Here is a 19019-nt window from a genome sequence, read left to right as displayed (position 1 = left end):
TTAACAAATTCATATAAACAATGCATTTAGAAAAAATTGCACTTTCCTAGATTTAGACTCAAAGTCGATTTTCCTGGAAATTGTATATTAACGACTTCAATAAGGTATCGCTTATTCCAAAAACATAAATTTTATAGATCTGCGCTAAGGAAAAATTTGTATGTTATTACAATATAAACAAATCCATATAATCAATTCATTTGGAATAAATTGCACTTTCCTAGATTTAGACTCAATGTCGATTTTCCTGCAAATTGTATATTAGCGACTTCAATAAGGAACCGTTTAATCTGAAAAACATAAATTTTACTGAACTGCCCTCTTGAGGAAAAATTTGTTTGTTATTACCATGTTAACAAATTCATATAATCAATGCATTTCGAAAAAATTGCGATTTCTTAGATTTAGACCCAAAGTCGGTTTTTTTTTTGCAAATTGTATATTAAAGACTTCAATAAGCTACCGCTTATACCGCTGAAAAATATAAAATTTTACTGATCTGCGCTAAGGAAAAATTTGCATGTTATAACAATATTAAAAAATTCATACAATCTAAGCATTTCGTAAAAATTGCACTTTCTTAGATAAGACTCAACACGATTTTCTTCTTATTGGATAATAAGCACTTCAATAAGGTAACGCGTATACTGAAAAATATAAATTTTACTGATCTGTGCTAAAGAAAAATCTGCATGTTATAACAATATTAACAAATTCATGTAATCAATGGTTTTCGAAAAAATTGCACCTTCTTAGATTTAGACTCAAAGTCGATTTTCTTCCAAATTGTTTATTAATTACTTCAATAAGGTATCGCTTATAATGAAAAAAAAAAATTTTTACTGAACGGCTCTTTTAAGGAAAATTTTGCATGTTATTACAATATTAACAAATTCATATAATCAATGCATTTTGAAAAAATTTTTATACCTTAGATTTAGACTCAAAGTCAATTTTCTTGCAAATTGTATATAATCGACTTCAGTAAGCTACCGCTTATTCTAAAAAACATAAATTTTTGCTGATCTGCGCTAAGGAAAAAGTTGCATGTTATAACAATATTAACAAATTCATATAAACAATGCATTTAGAAAAAATTGCACTTTCCTAGATTTAGACTCAAAGTCGATTTTCTTGCAAATTGTATATTAGCGACTTCATAAAGGTACCGCTTATTCTAAAAAACATAAATTTAACTGATCTGCGCTTAGGAAAAAGTTGCATGTTATAACAATATTAACAAATTCATATAAACAATGCATTTAGAAAAAATTGCACTTTCCTAGGTTTAGACTCAAAGTAGATTTTCCTGGAAATTGTATATTAACGACTTCAATAAGGTATCGCTTATTCCAAAAAACATAATTTTTATAGATCTGCGCTAAGGAAAAATTTGTATGTTATTACAATATTAACAAATCCCTATATTCAATGCATTTAGAAAAAATTGCACTTTCCTAGGTTTAGACTCAAAGTCGATTTTCTTGCAAATTGTATATTACCGACTTCAATAAGGTACCGTTTATTCTTAAAACATAAATTTTACTGAACTGCTCTTCTGAGGAAAAATTTGTATGTTATTACCATATTAACAAATTCATATAATCAATGCATTTCGAAAAAATTGCAATTTCTTAGATTTAGACCCAAAGTAGGTTTTTTTTTTTGCAAATTGTATATTAACGACTTCAATAAGGTACCGCTTTTACCGCTGAAAAAAAAAAATTTTACCGATCTGCGCTAAGGAAAAATTTGCATATTATAACAATATTAACAAATTCATACAATCTAAGCGTTTCGTAAAAATTGCACTTTCTTAGATAGGACTCAACACGATTTTCTTCTTATTGGATAGTAAGCACTTCAATAAGGTAACGCTTATACTGAAAAACATAAATTTTACTGATGTGTGCTAAAGAAAAATCTGCATGTTATAACCATTTTAACAAATTCATGTAATCAATGGTTTTCGAAAAAATTGCACCTTCTTAGATTTAGACTCAAAGTCGATTTTCTTCCAAATTGTCTATTAATGACTTCAATAAGGTATCGCTTATAATGAAAAATAAAAAATTTTACTGAACGGCTCTTTTAAGGAAAATTTTGCATGTTATTACAATATTAACAAATTCATATAATCAATGCATTTTGAAAAAATTTGTATACCTTAGATTTAGACTCAAAGTCAATTTTCTTGCAAATTGTATATAATCGACTTTAGTAAGGTACCGGTTATTCTAAAAAACATAAATTTTACTGATCTGCGCTTAGGAAAAAGTTGCATGTTATAACAATATTAACAAATTCATATAATCAATGCATTTGAAAAAAATTGCACTTTCCTAGATTTAGTCAAAGTCGATTTTCTTGCAAATTGTATATTAACGACTTCAATAAGGTACCGCTTATTCTGAAAAACATAATTTTTACTGATCTGCTCTTCTAAGGAAAAATGTGCATGTTATTACCATATTAGTACATTTATATAATCAATGCATTTTGAAAAAATTGCAATTTCTTAGATTTAGACCCAAAGTCGGTTTTTTTTTTGCAAATTGTATATTAACGACTTCAATAAGGTACCGCTTATACCGCTGAAAAATATAAAATTTTACTGATCTGCGCTAAGAAAAAATTTGAATGTTATAACAATATTAACAAATTCATACAATCTAAGCATTTCCTAAAAATTGCACTTTCTTAGATAAGACTCAACTCGATTTTCTTGCTAATTGGATATTAAGGACTTTAATAAGGTACCGCTTATTCTAAAAATCATAAATTTTTCTGATCAGCTCTTCTGAGTAAAAATTTGCATGTTATTACAATATTAACAAATTCATATAATTAATGGGTTTCGAAAAAATTGCACTTTCTTAGATTTAGACTCAAAGTCAATTTTCTTGCAAATTGTATATAATCGACTTCAGTAAGGTACCGCTTATTCTAAAAACTAAAAAATATTACTGATCTGCTCTTCTAAGGAAAAAATTTGCATGTTATTACCATATTAGTACATTTATATAATCAATGCATTTTGAAAAAATTGCAATTTCTTAGATTTAGACCCAAAGTCGGTTTTTTTTTTGCAAATTGTATATTAACGACTTCAATACGGTACCGCTTATACCGCTGAAAAATATAAAATTTTACTGATCTGCGCTAAGAAAAAATTTGAATGTTATAACAATATTAACAAATTCATACAATCTAAGCATTTCCTAAAAATTGCACTTTCTTAGATAAGACTCAACTCGATTTTCTTGCTAATTGGATATTAAGGACTTTAATAAGGTACCGCTTATTCTAAAAATCATAAATTTTTCTGATCAGCTCTTCTGAGTAAAAATTTGCATGTTATTACAATATTAACAAATTCATATAATTAATGGGTTTCGAAAAAATTGCACTTTCTTAGATTTAGACTCAAAGTCAATTTTATTGCAAATTGTATATAATCGACTTCAGTAAGGTACTGCTTATTCTAAAAACTAAAAAATATTACTGATCTGCTCTTCTAAGGAAAAAATTTGCATGATATTACAATATTAACAAATTCATATAAACAATGCATTTAGAAAAAATTGCACTTTCCTAGATTTAGACTCAAAGTCGATTTTCTTGCAAATTGTATATTACCGACTTCAATAAGGTACCGTTTATTCTTAAAACATAAATTTTACTGAACTGCTCTTCTGAGGAAAAATTTGTATGTTATTACCATATTAACAAATTCATATAATCAATGCATTTCGAAAAAATTGCAATTTCTTAGATTTAGACCCAGAGTAGGTTTTTTTTTTTGCAAATTGTATATTAACGACTTCAATAAGGTACCGCTTATACCGCTGAAAAATATTAAATTTTACTGATCTGCGCTAAGGAAAAATTTGCATATTATAACAATATTAACAAATTCATACAATCTAAGCATTTCGTAAAAATTGCACTTTCTTAGATAGGACTCAACACGATTTTCTTCTTATTGGATAATAAGCACTTCAATAAGGTATCGCTTATACTGAAAAACATAAATTTTACTGATCTGTGCTAAAGAAAAATCTGCATGTTATAACCATTTTAACAAATTCATATTTATTATTTATTCTAAAAAACATAAATTTTACTGATCTGCGCTAAGGAAAAAGTTGCATGTTATAACAATATTAACAAATTCACATAAACAATGCATTTAGAAAAAATTGCACTTTCCTAGATTTAGACTCAAAGTCGATTTTCTTGCCAATTGTATATTAGAGACTTCATAAAGGTACCGCTTATTCTAAAAAACATAAATTTAACTGATCTGCGCTTAGGAAAAAGTTGCATGTTATAACAATATTAACAAATTCATATAAACAATGCATTTAGAAAAAATTGCACTTTCCTATGTTTAGACTCAAAGTCGATTTTCCTGGAAATTGTATATTAACGACTTCAATAAGGTACCGCTTATACCGCTGAAAAATATAAAATTTTACTGATCTGCGCTAAGAAAAAATTTGAATGTTATAACAATATTAACAAATTCATACAATCTAAGCATTTCCTAAAAATTGCACTTTCTTAGATAAGACTCAACTCGATTTTCTTGCTAATTGGATATTAAGGACTTTAATAAGGTACCGCTTATTCTAAAAATCATAAATTTTTCTGATCAGCTCTTCTGAGTAAAAATTTGCATGTTATTACAATATTAACAAATTCATATAATTAATGGGTTTCGAAAAAATTGCACTTTCTTAGATTTAGACTCAAAGTCAATTTTATTGCAAATTGTATATAATCGACTTCAGTAAGGTACCGCTTATTCTAAAAACTAAAAAATATTACTGATCTGCTCTTCTAAGGAAAAAATTTGCATGATATTACAATATTAACAAATTCATATAAACAATGCATTTAGAAAAAATTGCACTTTCCTAGATTTAGACTCAAAGTCGATTTTCTTGCAAATTGTATATTACCGACTTCAATAAGGTACCGTTTATTCTTAAAACATAAATTTTACTGAACTGCTCTTCTGAGGAAAAATTTGTATGTTATTACCATATTAACAAATTCATATAATCAATGCATTTCGAAAAAATTGCAATTTCTTAGATATAGACCCAAAGTAGGTTTTTTTTTTGCAAATTGTATATTAACGACTTCAATAAGGTACCGCCTATACCGCTGAAAAATATAAAATTTTACTGATCTGCGCTAAAGAAAAATTTGCATATTATAACAATATTAACAAATTCATACAATCTAAGCATTTCGTAAAAACTGCACTTTCTTAGATAGGACTCAACACGATTTTCTTCTTATTGGATAATAAGCACTTCAATAAGGTATCGCTTATACTGAAAAACATAAATTTTACTGATCTGTGCTAAAGAAAAATCTGCATGTTATAACCATTTTAACAAATTCATATTTATTATTTATTCTAAAAAACATAAATTTTACTGATCTGCGCTAAGGAAAAAGTTGCATGTTATAACAATATTAACAAATTCACATAAACAATGCATTTAGAAAAAATTGCACTTTCCTAGATTTAGACTCAAAGTCGATTTTCTTGCCAATTGTATATTAGCGACTTCATAAAGGTACCGCTTATTCTAAAAAACATAAATTTAACTGATCTGCGCTTAGGAAAAAGTTGCATGTTATAACAATATTAACAAATTCATATAAACAATGCATTTAGAAAAAATTGCACTTTCCTAGGTTTAGACTCAAAGTCGATTTTCCTGGAAATTGTATATTAACGACTTCAATAAGGTACCGCTTATACCGCTGAAAAATATAAAATTTTACTGATCTGCGCTAAGAAAAAATTTGAATGTTATAACAATATTAACAAATTCATACAATCTAAGCATTTCCTAAAAATTGCACTTTCTTAGATAAGACTCAACTCGATTTTCTTGCTAATTGGATATTAAGGACTTTAATAAGGTACCGCTTATTCTAAAAATCATAAATTTTTCTGATCAGCTCTTCTGAGTAAAAATTTGCATGTTATTACAATACTAGCAAACCCGGCAAACTCCGTTTCGCCACCAGATGGCTTTGTTTTATGTAACATTTCGTTTGGTAATTAAAAGATGAAGAAAATTTTTTTTTTTGTTTTATATTCAAAAAGAAAAAATTTTATTTCACTTCACAACAGTAATGAATTCATTTCGATGACAAATTTTGAAGTGTTATTTAGTTGAAATTCTCTAAGTAAATGAACGTGAATCCAAAGTGAATACTGAATCGAAGCGTTATACGTGTCCGCATATTATCCGTTTCATTGAAGTGCTCTCTGGTAAACCACATTTTTTGTTTTTTGGTCTGATGTTAACACAAACAAAGCGGATGGTTTCCCAACTCGTGAATACGCCACGTATATCTGCCCATGTGAAAAACAATAATTTTCTAAATTTATCCCGCAAACACTAAGCGATTGACCTTGCGACTTGTTAATTGTCATTGCGAACGCAAGGCGAACTGAAAATTGCAATCGCTTGAAGTCAAACGGAAGATCAGTCGGAATCATTGGTATTCGAGGAATACATACATTTTCACCTGCGTACTTGCCGTTAATAATGGTTGCCTCAATCAAATTCGGCATAAGTCTTTTTACCGACAGTCGAGTACCGTTGCAAAGTCGCGTTGGATTCAAATTACGCAATATCATAATAACTGTACCAACTTTGAGTTGCAAATCATGTGGTGGAAATCCTGGTAACTCCAGAGGGTTCAAAAACTCCGTTGGATAATTTACTACATCATCGGGATTTGTTATGGAATCAACGGATTTGTATGTCACCAAATCGCTAGCAATTTTTAATTGAATGGTGAAATTTAGTGCGTGTACATCATTATTCTTTGCGGCAAGAATTGCTCGTTGACTCAACCAAGCATGATTCTGATAATTCTCACTAATGTTTGGGAAAACATTTTCAATAAGAGCTAATTGAGAGTCTACAAATCGGCAAAAGTCGTTGGTAAGAGTAATAAATCCAGATGTCGCATCAACTGGGACTTTCCCATTCCTAAAGCTAACAATTGTTTGGAAAATTGTTCCGCACTTTGATCATTTTGAAGTTGAACTCTCATATTAGTGGTTAGCGATAATGTTTTACGGTATTCCATAAGGGTGATGCCTTCAGGCAAGCATTCAATTCATCTGCAGGCGTTCCACGGGGAATTACTGGCAACGGCTGCCTGAAATCGCCTGCCAAAAATACCATCAAGCCGCCAAAGATGTTGTTATTTCGCCGAAGATCTTTCAGTGTGAAGTTAAGTGCTTCAAGTGACTTCTTATGTGCCATTGTGCACTCATCCCAAACAATGAGCTTGCATTGCATCAACAACTTTCCCATTGCACTGGATCGGGAAATATTGCATGTTGGAGTATCAATTGTTTTTAAATTGAGTGGCAACTTAAGCGCAGAATGTGCAGTACGACCGCCATCAAGAAGAGTCGCCGCAATTCCAGATGATGCTAACGCCAAAGCTATGTCACATCTTGATCGAATAGTGGCCAAAATCAATGATGACAAATGTTTTCCCTGTTCCTCCAGGTGCGTCCAGGAAGAATAGACCACCAGTATTATTGTCCACCGCTTGCATTAATATTTTGTATACTTGTTTTTGCTGTTCATTCAGCAACGGCACATTATTTCGAACGAATTCCTGCAATGTATCAACATTGTATTGCAGCTCTCGATTTAATTCTTGGTTGAATGCATCATGCATCGATCGATTTGGCGCAATCATTCCTACTTCAATCAGTAGCTTGTTTGCAATAGTCAAGCATTGATCCTCAATCAGCTTCAATCCTTCATTGTAGATTTGATCGGTTATTTGGATGTCAGGATTATTCGTTTGGATGCGCAAGCGATGCAAGATATCTTCACATATGTCGTCTTTGTATTTGTTCCATAACTGAATTGGTTGCGAAGGAAAACATGTGGTGATGATAATTGCGAACAGCGTTCGTATTTGGTACGCATTTGATGAAACAACTGAATCCGCAAGTGTTAAATCCCAATGAGAATCGTTCTCCAGCAAACCCAATAGTTGACATGCTTCTCGATATGTTTGGCATTGGTGGCCATTCACAGTTTTCAAATGCGTAAATGGTTTTGGTCCACGTACATTTACCAACAGCAGTCGCAAATAAAAACATTCATCATTTCTAGGATGAACAGTATACATGCGACCTAGTGCATCAGCGGAAAACAGATGTTGCCAATCTGGAACTGGGGTTCCTTGTTTGCGACGTTGGAATTTCTTTGTTGATTGATTCCTAGTGTAATACTTGGGCATTTCAACGTACATCAGCGTCGCTGCGAAGAGATCTGCTTCACACATTGCAAAGAAGCTAGTCAATGTTGTCGATGGTGGTCTCTCAGCTCGTTGTGCCACATTAGCCTCAGTGAAGTAAACTCTTTGGCCATTTTCCAAATGCACTGCTAAATGTACAACTGTGGGATATCTTTCATGAATTTGAAATGAGAACACAGTGCTTCATTAGTACTGACGTATCTGCCCATTTGGAAGTTGCTGATTTCGTCATTCGCATTTGCCGACGCAATACCAAACACAGCCGTGTCGCTGCCTTTTGTGACGTACTTGTACAAATATTTGATTGATTTGGCCGAATGACAACTCTCAACGTTTGCATGTGTTTTGAAAATACGTGATAGCAGTGGGCAATATGGTTCAATGAATTCATTTCCGATCTCAATCTCTTGATTTTGAACTTTAACTTTGATAGTTCGACCATTATCTTCTTTTGAACGCCGACGATAAACTGGATATCCATCGTTCCCTGTGACTATTTCGGTAACTAACGGTCGCGGATATCGTTTTGTGCACTTTCCATCAGCCATGCAAGGCGATATTGGATTTAATGCACCGCACGGTCCATGAACCATCTGTGTCGTCACAATGTCGTGTAGATGGGGATCAGTGACTGGATCTGGTATTTCAACTGATATGATGTCATCTACTTCATCTGAATGTAATTTGTTCAGCAACCAAATTAGGATATGAGCATGCGTTAGTCCACGCTGCTGCCATTCCACCGAGTACGAATAACAACGTGTGTCACCAAAAACTTGATACTTAGTAAGCACATTCATCATAACCTTGAGTTTTTGCTGAAATACTCTGCCGATTATGTCATGGCGATCTTGCGGTTTTTGGCCCGGTTCCAACTCACGTTCAATTTCCGTCCACTTTGGATTGCATGTGAGCGTAATAAATAAATCCGGAGTTCCATAATTTCGCACGTACGTCATAGCGTCTTGAGCGTATTCGTGCATGTGGCGAGGGCTTCCGATATAAGATGATGGGAGAATCATCAGACGTCCAATATTCTGAACATCACCATCTGAATGAATAGCATCACGCAAGTGTATATAGTCCTCAGATCGTAGCTTTGCCTGATTGAATCGGATGAACGCTAAACGTTTGGTCTCGACTTTGACATACATGTCGACAGCGAATTGCTGGAATAGCCGACGGAACTTCAGAATGACATTCTCCTCATGTGTGCGAATCATCATAGGATACGCATAGTAATTCATTGCGCTTAGATTTTTATTCGTTGTTACGCCTGAAAATGCAAAATTAAATGAATTGTTAATGGAAACCAATAATAGCAATAATTAGTGTGTGAATATTGTACCTGAAATTGGATCGACCGTCTTCAACATGATGTCGTACCCGTCTTGCCCTTGCCAATAAATGATTGGATATTGTAACGCATCGTTCAAACGATGTGTCTCGTTTACACGATGCATGATATTGCTTCTTCGCTGAACGACAATGTCACGCGATTTAGTTAGATCGCCAACAATAATTGCAGCAACATCATTAACGGTGGGTGCATTGAATCTTCGCACATGTTCTCCTGTTGGAGTACAATCCGCTCTTATGACAAATTTGTTCGTTCCAATGCTGTTTTGAACATATTAACCACAGCATTATTAGCGTGTAAAAATGATTGCAACTGTTCAATAGTTCGTCTCTTTAATTGTTGTGTTCCCTGTATATTGCTCCGCACATTCAGCTGATCAAGCATCGACGAAATGAAATATATTTGCAGAAATTGATGCGGTTCATCTAGTGTTGGCACCATTGAACCATTCAAATGATACATTTGTCCTTGTATCTGTAATTGCAAACAATCATTTGTTAAAGAATACGGTGTAACTTCTGATCGTGTGATGGTGTAGTGTGTGGTGTATATGTAGTTGTTATGTGTTGCAATTTATTGTGTTGGTGTGAATGATTGGTTATGTGTGTTGTATCTTAACCTTGCAAGTCGGCATGAAGCCGCCTTCTCGATTGATATTAGCTCCAAAGGAAGTCATGCGAAAGCAGTTATTGTATTCAAGGATGTGTTGAAGAAAATGGCTGGAATCGGGATCACTTCCATCGAACAATGGTCTCAGTGGTTCTGGTGGTGTAAGTAATGGATCCAGTTTGACTTTTCCACTTGCGCAGCACAATCCAGCCGTTTCTCTTTTGAAATTTAACGCATTGCAATATCGGCATATAGTCGTCATTGGTCCAATATCTAAATTTTCATCATAACTGTAGTTCGCAGTGGGATCATATTGGAATGCCAAGCGATTGTATGAAGCTAATCAATCGGGCATGTTCTCTTATTATATTTTGTCTTTCTACGCTTAAGTTCTGTGAATACACTTGTTACTGACTTGCATGTCTTGTGCGACGGGCGATGTTTGCACGTCGGCCTCTAGGCATTTTGGACTATGGACAGAGCAGTGAATTTAACCTCAAATGCACGATCCACATAATTTACACAGTTCAACTTACCACCTGTCTATAAAAATACACGTTATTGATTTGATGGTTTCCAATTGAAATGTTAGGAAACGAATAACTTATGTTTTTTTAGTTTTTTTTCACAATTTCAAGTGAACACAATACCGGTTTGTCACATGAAATTAAATGAGCAGAAAACAATGAGTAGCTGTCAATCAATGTATCACGCACCGGCGCCATCTACTTAAAATATTGGTTTGTAGTACATGTTATGTATCAGAGATGGCGCTGAATGTGAAAAAAGATTTTCCCGCTTTTCTGTTGAAATTTTTCCTGAATTTTCTTTGCTATAAACCTCACGGAGCCCGAGACCTTTCCAACGAATGCGACACCGTGGAAATCGGTTCTTGCGTTCTGGAGTTATAGCGTCAGGAAGGAAAACCGGACTTATTTTTATATAGTAGATTAACAAATTCATATAATTAATGGGTTTCGAAAAAATTGCACTTTCTTAGATTTAGACTCAAAGTCAATTTTCTTGCAAATTGTATATTATCGACTTCAGTAAGGTACCGCTTATTCTAAAAACTAAAAAATTATACTGATCTGCTCTTCTAAGGAAAAAATTTGCATGATATTACAATATTAACAAATTCATATAAACAATGCATTTAGAAAAAATTGCACTTTCCTAGATTTAGACTCAAAGTCGATTTTCTTGCAAATTGTATATTACCGACTTATATAAGGTACCGTTTATTCTTAAAACATAAATTTTACTGAACTGCTCTTCTGAGGAAAAATTTGTATGTTATTACCATATTAACAAATTCATATAATCAATGCATTTCGAAAAAATTGCAATTTCTTAGATTTAGACCCAAAGTAGGTTTTTTTTTTTGCAAATTGTATATTAACGACTTCAATAAGGTACCGCTTATACCGCTGAAAAATATAAAATTTTACTGATCTGCGCTAAGGAAAAATTTGCATATTATAACAATATTAACAAATTCATACAATCTAAGCATTTCGTAAAAATTGCACTTTCTTAGATAGGACTCAACACGATTTTCTTCTTATTGGATAATAAGCACTTCAATAAGGTATCGCTTATACTGAAAAACATAAATTTTACTGATCTGTGCTAAAGAAAAATCTGCATGTTATAACCATTTTAACAAATTCATGTAATCAATGGTTTTCGAAAAAATTGCACCTTCTTAGATTTAGACTCAAAGTCGATTTTCTTCCAAATTGTCTATTAATGACTTCAATAAGGTACCGCTTATTCTAAAAACTAAAAAATATTACTGATCTGCTCTTCTAAGGAAAAAATTTGCATGATATTACAATATTAACAAATTCATATAAACAATGCATTTAGAAAAAATTGCACTTTCCTAGATTTAGACTCAAAGTCGATTTTCTTGCAAATTGTATATTACCGACTTCAATAAGGTACCGTTTATTCTTAAAACATAAATTTTACTGAACTGCTCTTCTGAGGAAAAATTTGTATGTTATTACCATATTAACAAATTCATATAATCAATGCATTTCGAAAAAATTGCAATTTCTTAGATATAGACCCAAAGTAGGTTTTTTTTTGCAAATTGTATATTAACGACTTCAATAAGGTACCGCCTATACCGCTGAAAAATATAAAATTTTACTGATCTGCGCTAAAGAAAAATTTGCATATTATAACAATATTAACAAATTCATACAATCTAAGCATTTCGTAAACACTGCACTTTCTTAGATAGGACTCAACACGATTTTCTTCTTATTGGATAATAAGCATTTCAATAAGGTATCGCTTATACTGAAAAACATAAATTTTACTGATCTGTGCTAAAGAAAAATCTGCATGTTATAACCATTTTAACAAATTCATATTTATTATTTATTCTAAAAAACATAAATTTTACTGATCTGCGCTAAGGAAAAAGTTGCATGTTATAACAATATTAACAAATTCACATAAACAATGCATTTAGAAAAAATTGCACTTTCCTAGATTTAGACTCAAAGTCGATTTTCTTGCCAATTGTGTATTAGCGACTTCATAAAGGTACCGCTTATTCTAAAAAACATAAATTTAACTGATCTGCGCTTAGGAAAAAGTTGCATGTTATAACAATATTAACAAATTCATATAAACAATGCATTTAGAAAAAATTGCACTTTCCTAGGTTTAGACTCAAAGTCGATTTTCCTGGAAATTGTATATTAACGACTTCAATAAGGTACCGCTTATACCGCTGAAAAATATAAAATTTTACTGATCTGCGCTAAGAAAAAATTTGAATGTTATAACAATATTAACAAATTCATACAATCTAAGCATTTCCTAAAAATTGCACTATCTTAGATAAGACTCAACTCGATTTTCTTGCTAATTGGATATTAAGGACTTTAATAAGGTACCGCTTATTCTAAAAATCATAAATTTTTCTGATCAGCTCTTCTGAGTAAAAATTTGCATGTTATTACAATATTAACAAATTCATATAATTAATGTGTTTCGAAAAAATTGCACTTTCTTAGATTTAGACTCAAAGTCAATTTTCTTGCAAATTGTATATAATCGACTTCAGTAAGGTACCGCTTATTCTAAAAACTAAAAAATATTACTGATCTGCTCTTCTAAGGAAAAAATTTGTATGATATTACAATATTAACAAATTCATATAAACAATGCATTTAGAAAAAATTGCACTTTCCTAGATTTAGACTCAAAGTCGATTTTCTTGCAAATTGTATATTACCGACTTATATAAGGTACCGTTTATTCTTAAAACATAAATTTTACTGAACTGCTCTTCTGAGGAAAAATTTGTATGTTATTACCATATTAACAAATTCATATAATCAATGCATTTCGAAAAAATTGCAATTTCTTAGATTTAGACCCAAAGTAGGTTTTTTTTTTTGCAAATTGTATATTAACGACTTCAATAAGGTACCGCTTATACCGCTGAAAAATATAAAATTTTACTGATCTGCGCTAAGGAAAAATTTGCATATTATAACAATATTAACAAATTCATACAATCTAAGCATTTCGTAAAAATTGCACTTTCTTAGATAGGACTCAACACGATTTTCTTCTTATTGGATAATAAGCACTTCAATAAGGTATCGCTTATACTGAAAAACAAAAATTTTACTGATCTGTGCTAAAGAAAAATCTGCATGTAATAACCATTTTAACAAATTCATGTAATCAATGGTTTTCGAAAAAATTGCACCTTCTTAGATTTAGACTCAAAGTCGATTTCCTTCCAAATTGTCTATTAATGACTTCAATAAGGTATCGCTTATAATGAAAAATAAAAAATTTTACTGAACGGCTCTTTTAAGGAAAATTTTGCATGTTATTACAATACTAACAAATTCATATAATCAATGCATTTTGAAAAAATTGCTATACCTTAGATTTAGACTCAAAGTCGATTTTCTTGCAAATTGTATATAATCGACTTCAGTAAGGTACCGCTTATACCGCTGAAAAATATAAAATTTTACTGATCTGCGCTAAGGAAAAAATTTGAATGTTATAACAATATTAACAAATTCATATAAACAATGCATTTAGAAAAAATTGCACTTTCCTAGATTTAGACTCAAAGTCGATTTTCTTGCAAATTGTATATTAGCGACTTCATAAAGGTACCGCTTATACTAAAAAACATAAATTTTACTGATCTGCGTTTAGGAAAAAGTTGCATGTTATAACAATATTAACAAATTCATATAAACAATGCATTTAGAAAAAATTGCACTTTCCTAGATTTAGACTCAAAGTCGATTTTCCTGGAAATTGTATATTAATGACTTCAATATGGTATCGCTTATAATGAAAAATAAAAAATTTTACTGAACGGCTCTTTTAAGGAAAATTTTGCATGTTATTACAATACTAACAAATTCATGTAATCAATGGTTTTCGAAAAAATTGCACCTTCTTAGATTTAGACTCAAAGTCGATTTTCTTCCAAATTGTCTATTAATGACTTCAATAAGGTATCGCTTATAATGAAAAATAAAAAATTTTACTGAACGGCTCTTTTAAGGAAAATTTTGCATGTTATTACAATACTAACAAATTCATATAATCAATGCATTTTGAAAAAATTGCTATAACTTAGATTTAGACTCAAAGTCGATTTTCTTGCAAATTGTATATTAACGACTTCAATAAGGTACCGCTTATACCGCTGAAAAATATAAAATTTTACTGATCTGCGCTAAGGAAAAAATTTGAATGTTATAACAATATTAACAAATTCATATAAACAATGCATTTAGAAAAAATTGCACTTTCCTAGATTTAGACTCAAAGTCGATTTTCTTGCAAATTGTATATTAGCGACTTCATAAAGGTACCGCTTATACTAAAAAACATAAATTTAACTGATCTGCGCTTAGGAAAAAGTTGCATGTTATAACAATATTAACAAATTCATATAAACAATGCATTTAGAAAAAATTGCACTTTCCTAGATTTAGACTCAAAGTCGATTTTCCTGGAAATTGTATATTAACGACTTCAATGAGGTATCGCTTATTCCAAAAAACATAAATTTTATAGATCTGCGCTAAGGAAAAATTTGTATGTTATTACAATATTAACAAATCCATATAATCAATTAATTTCGAATTAATTGCACTTTCCTAGATTTAGACTCAATGTCGATTTTCTTGCAAATTGTATATTAGCGACTTCAATAAGGAACCGTTTAATCTGAAAAACATAAATTTTACTGAACTGCCCTCTTGAGGAAAAATTTGTATGTTATTACCATATTAACAAATTCATATAATCAATGCATTTCGAAAAAATTGCGATTTCTTAGATTTAGACCCTAAGTCGGTTTTTTTTTTGCAAATTGTATATTAAAGACTTCAATAAGCTACCGCTTATACCGCTGAAAAATATAAAATTTTACTGATCTGCGCTAAGGAAAAATTTACATGTTATAACAATATTAACAAATTCATACAATCTAAGCATTTCGTAAAAATTGCACTTTCTTAGATAAGACTCAACACGATTTTCTTCTTATTGGATAATAAGCACTTCAATAAGGTAACGCGTATACTGAAAAACATAAATTTTACTGATCTGTGCTAAAGAAAAATCTGCATGTTATAACAATATTAACAAATTCATGTAATCAATGGTTTTCGAAAAAATTGCACCTTCTTAGATTTAGACTCAAAGTCGATTTTCTTCCAAATTGTCTATTAATGACTTCAATAAGGTATCGCTTATAATAAAAAAAAAAAATTTTACTGAACGGCTCTTTTAAGGAAAATTTTGCATGTTTTTACCATATTAGTAAATTCATATAAACAATGCATTTTGAAAATAATTGCAATTTCTTAGATTTAGACCCAAAGTAGGTTTTTTTTTGCAAATTGTATATTAACGACTTCATAAACGTACCGCTTATTCGAAAAAACATAAATTTTATAGCTCTGCGCTAAGGAAAAATTTGCATGTTATTAACATATTAACAAATTCATATAATCAATGCATTTTGAAAAAATTTTTATACCTTAGATTTAGACTCAAAGTCAATTTTCTTGCAAATTGTATATAATCGACTTCAGTAAGGTACCGCTTATTCTAAAAAACATAAATTTTACTGATCTGCGCTAAGGAAAAAGTTACATGTTATAACAATATTAACAAATTCATATAAACAATGCATTTAGAAAAAATTGCACTTTCCTAGATTTAGACTCAAAGTCGATTTTCTTGCAAATTGTATATTAGCGACTTCATAAAGGTACCGCTTATTCTAAAAAACATAAATTTAACTGATCTGCGTTTAGGAAAAAGTTGCATGTTATAACAATATTAACAAATTCATATAAACAATGCATTTAGAAAAAATTGCACTTTCCTAGATATAGACTCAAAGTCGATTTTCCTGGAAATTGTATATTAACGACTTCAATAAGGTATCGCTTATTCCAAAAAACATAAATTTTATAGATCTGCGCTAAGGAAAAGTTTGTATGTTATTACAATATTAACAAATCCATATAATCAATTCATTTCGAATTAATTGCACTTTCCTAGATTTAGACTCAATGTCGATTTTCTTGCAAATTGTATATTAGCGACTTCAATAAGGAACCGTTTAATCTGAAAAACATAAATTTTACTGAACTGCCCTCTTGAGGAAAAATTTGTATGTTATTACCATATTAACAAATTCATATAATCAATGCATTTCGAAAAAATTGCGATTTCTTAGATTTAGACCCTAAGTCGGTTTTTTTTTTGCAAATTGTATATTAAAGACTTCAATAAGCTACCGCTTATACCGCTGAAATATATAAAATTTTACTGATCTGCGCTAAGGAAAAATTTACATGTTATAACAATATTAACAAATTCATACAATCTAAGCATTTCGTAAAAATTGCACTTTCTTAGATAAGACTCAACACGATTTTCTTCTTATTGGATAATAAGCACTTCAATAAGGTAACGCGTATACTGAAAAACATAAATTTTACTGATCTGTGCTAAAGAAAAATCTGCATGTTATAACAATATTAACAAATTCATGTAATCAATGGTTTTCGAAAAAATTGCACCTTCTTAGATTTAGACTCAAAGTCGATTTTCTTCCAAATTGTCTATTAATGACTTCAATAAGGTATCGCTTATAATGAAAAAAAAAAATTTTACTGAACGGCTCTTTTAAAGAAAATTTTGCATGTTATTACAATATTAACAAATTGATATAAACAATGCATTTAGAAAAAATTGCACTTTCCTAGATTTAGACTCAAAGTCGATTTTCTTGCAAATTGTATATTAGCGACTTCATAAAGGTACCGCTTATTCTAAAAAACATAAATTAAACTGATCTGCGCTTAGGAAAAAGTTGCATGTTATAACAATATTAACAAATTCATATAAACAATGCATTTAGAAAAAATTGCACTTTCCTAGGTTTAGACTCAAAGTCGATTTTCCTGGAAATTGTATATTAACGACTTCAATAAGGTATCGCTTATTCCAAAAAACATAAATTTTATAGATCTGCGCTAAGGAAAAATTTGTATGTTATTACAATATTAACAAATCCATATAATCAATTCATTTCGAATAAATTGCACTTTCCTAGATTTAGACTCAAAGTCGATTTTCTTGCAAATTGTATATTAGCGACTTCAATAAGGAACCGTTTATTCTGAAAAACATAAATTTTACTGAACTGCCCTCTTGAGGAAAAATTTGTATGTTATTACCATATTAACAAATTCAAATAATCAATGCATTTCGAAAAAATTGCGATTTCTTAGATTTAGACCCAAAGTCGGTTTTTTTTTTGCAAATTGTATATTAAAGACTTCAATAAGCTGCCGCTTATACCGCTGAAAAATATAAAATTTTACTGATCTGCGCTAAGGAAAAATTTGCATGTTATAACAATATTAACAAATTCATACAATCTAAGCATTTCGTAAAAATTGCACTTTCTTAGATAAGACTCAAGACGATTTTCTTCTTATTGGATAATAAGCACTTCATGAAGGTAACGCTTATACTGAAAAACATAAATTTTACTGATCTGTGCTAAAGAAAAATCTGAATGTTATAACAATTTTAACAAATTCATACAATCTAAGCATTTCGTAAAAATTGCACTTTCTTAGATAAGACTCAACACGATTTTCTTCTTATTGGATAATAAGCACTTCAATAAGGTAACGCTTATACTGTAAAACATAAATTTTACTGATCTGTGCTAAAGAAAAATCTGCATGTTATAACAATATTAACAAATTCATACAATCTAAGCATTTCGTAAAAATTGCACTTTCTTAGATAAGACTCAACACGATTTTCTTCTTATTGGATAATAAGCACTTCAATAAGGTAACGCTTATACTGAAAAACATAAATTTTACTGATCTGTGCTAAAGAAAAATCTGCATGTTATAACAATATTAACAAATTCATGTAATCAATGGTTTTCGAAAAAATTGCACCTTCTTAGATTTAGACTCAAAGTCGATTTTCTTCCAATTGTCTATTACTGACTTCAATAAGGTATCGCCTATAATGAAAAATAAAAAATTTTACTGAACGGCTCTTTTAAGGAAAATTTTGCATGTTATTACAATATTAACAAATTCATATAATCAATGCATTTTGAAAAAATTGTTATACCTTAGATTTAGACTCAAAGTCAATT

General features: G+C 30.5%; 1 protein-coding gene across 1 annotated transcript; it reads right to left on the bottom strand.

Moving 5' to 3' along the window:
• Window positions 1-7382: 7382 nt before the first annotated feature.
• LOC138858083 (uncharacterized) lies at window positions 7383-10764 on the bottom strand. The gene is made up of 6 exons (XM_070112547.1): window positions 10716-10764; window positions 10311-10639; window positions 10005-10165; window positions 9680-9951; window positions 8525-9607; window positions 7383-8471 (listed from the first exon to the last, which is right to left on the bottom strand). The coding sequence occupies exons 1-6, from the start codon at window positions 10762-10764 to the stop codon at window positions 7504-7506; spliced, it is 2862 nt and encodes a 953-aa protein (XP_069968648.1). The 3' UTR covers window positions 7383-7503.
• Between the last annotated feature and the right edge of the window lie 8255 nt (window positions 10765-19019).

This window comes from Bactrocera oleae, chromosome X, assembly GCF_042242935.1.
Source record: "Bactrocera oleae isolate idBacOlea1 chromosome X, idBacOlea1, whole genome shotgun sequence".
Lineage (NCBI taxonomy): Eukaryota > Metazoa > Arthropoda > Insecta > Diptera > Tephritidae > Bactrocera > Bactrocera oleae.
Note: the sequence above shows the minus strand (reverse complement) of the source record. Positions and strands in the feature narration are given on the sequence as shown.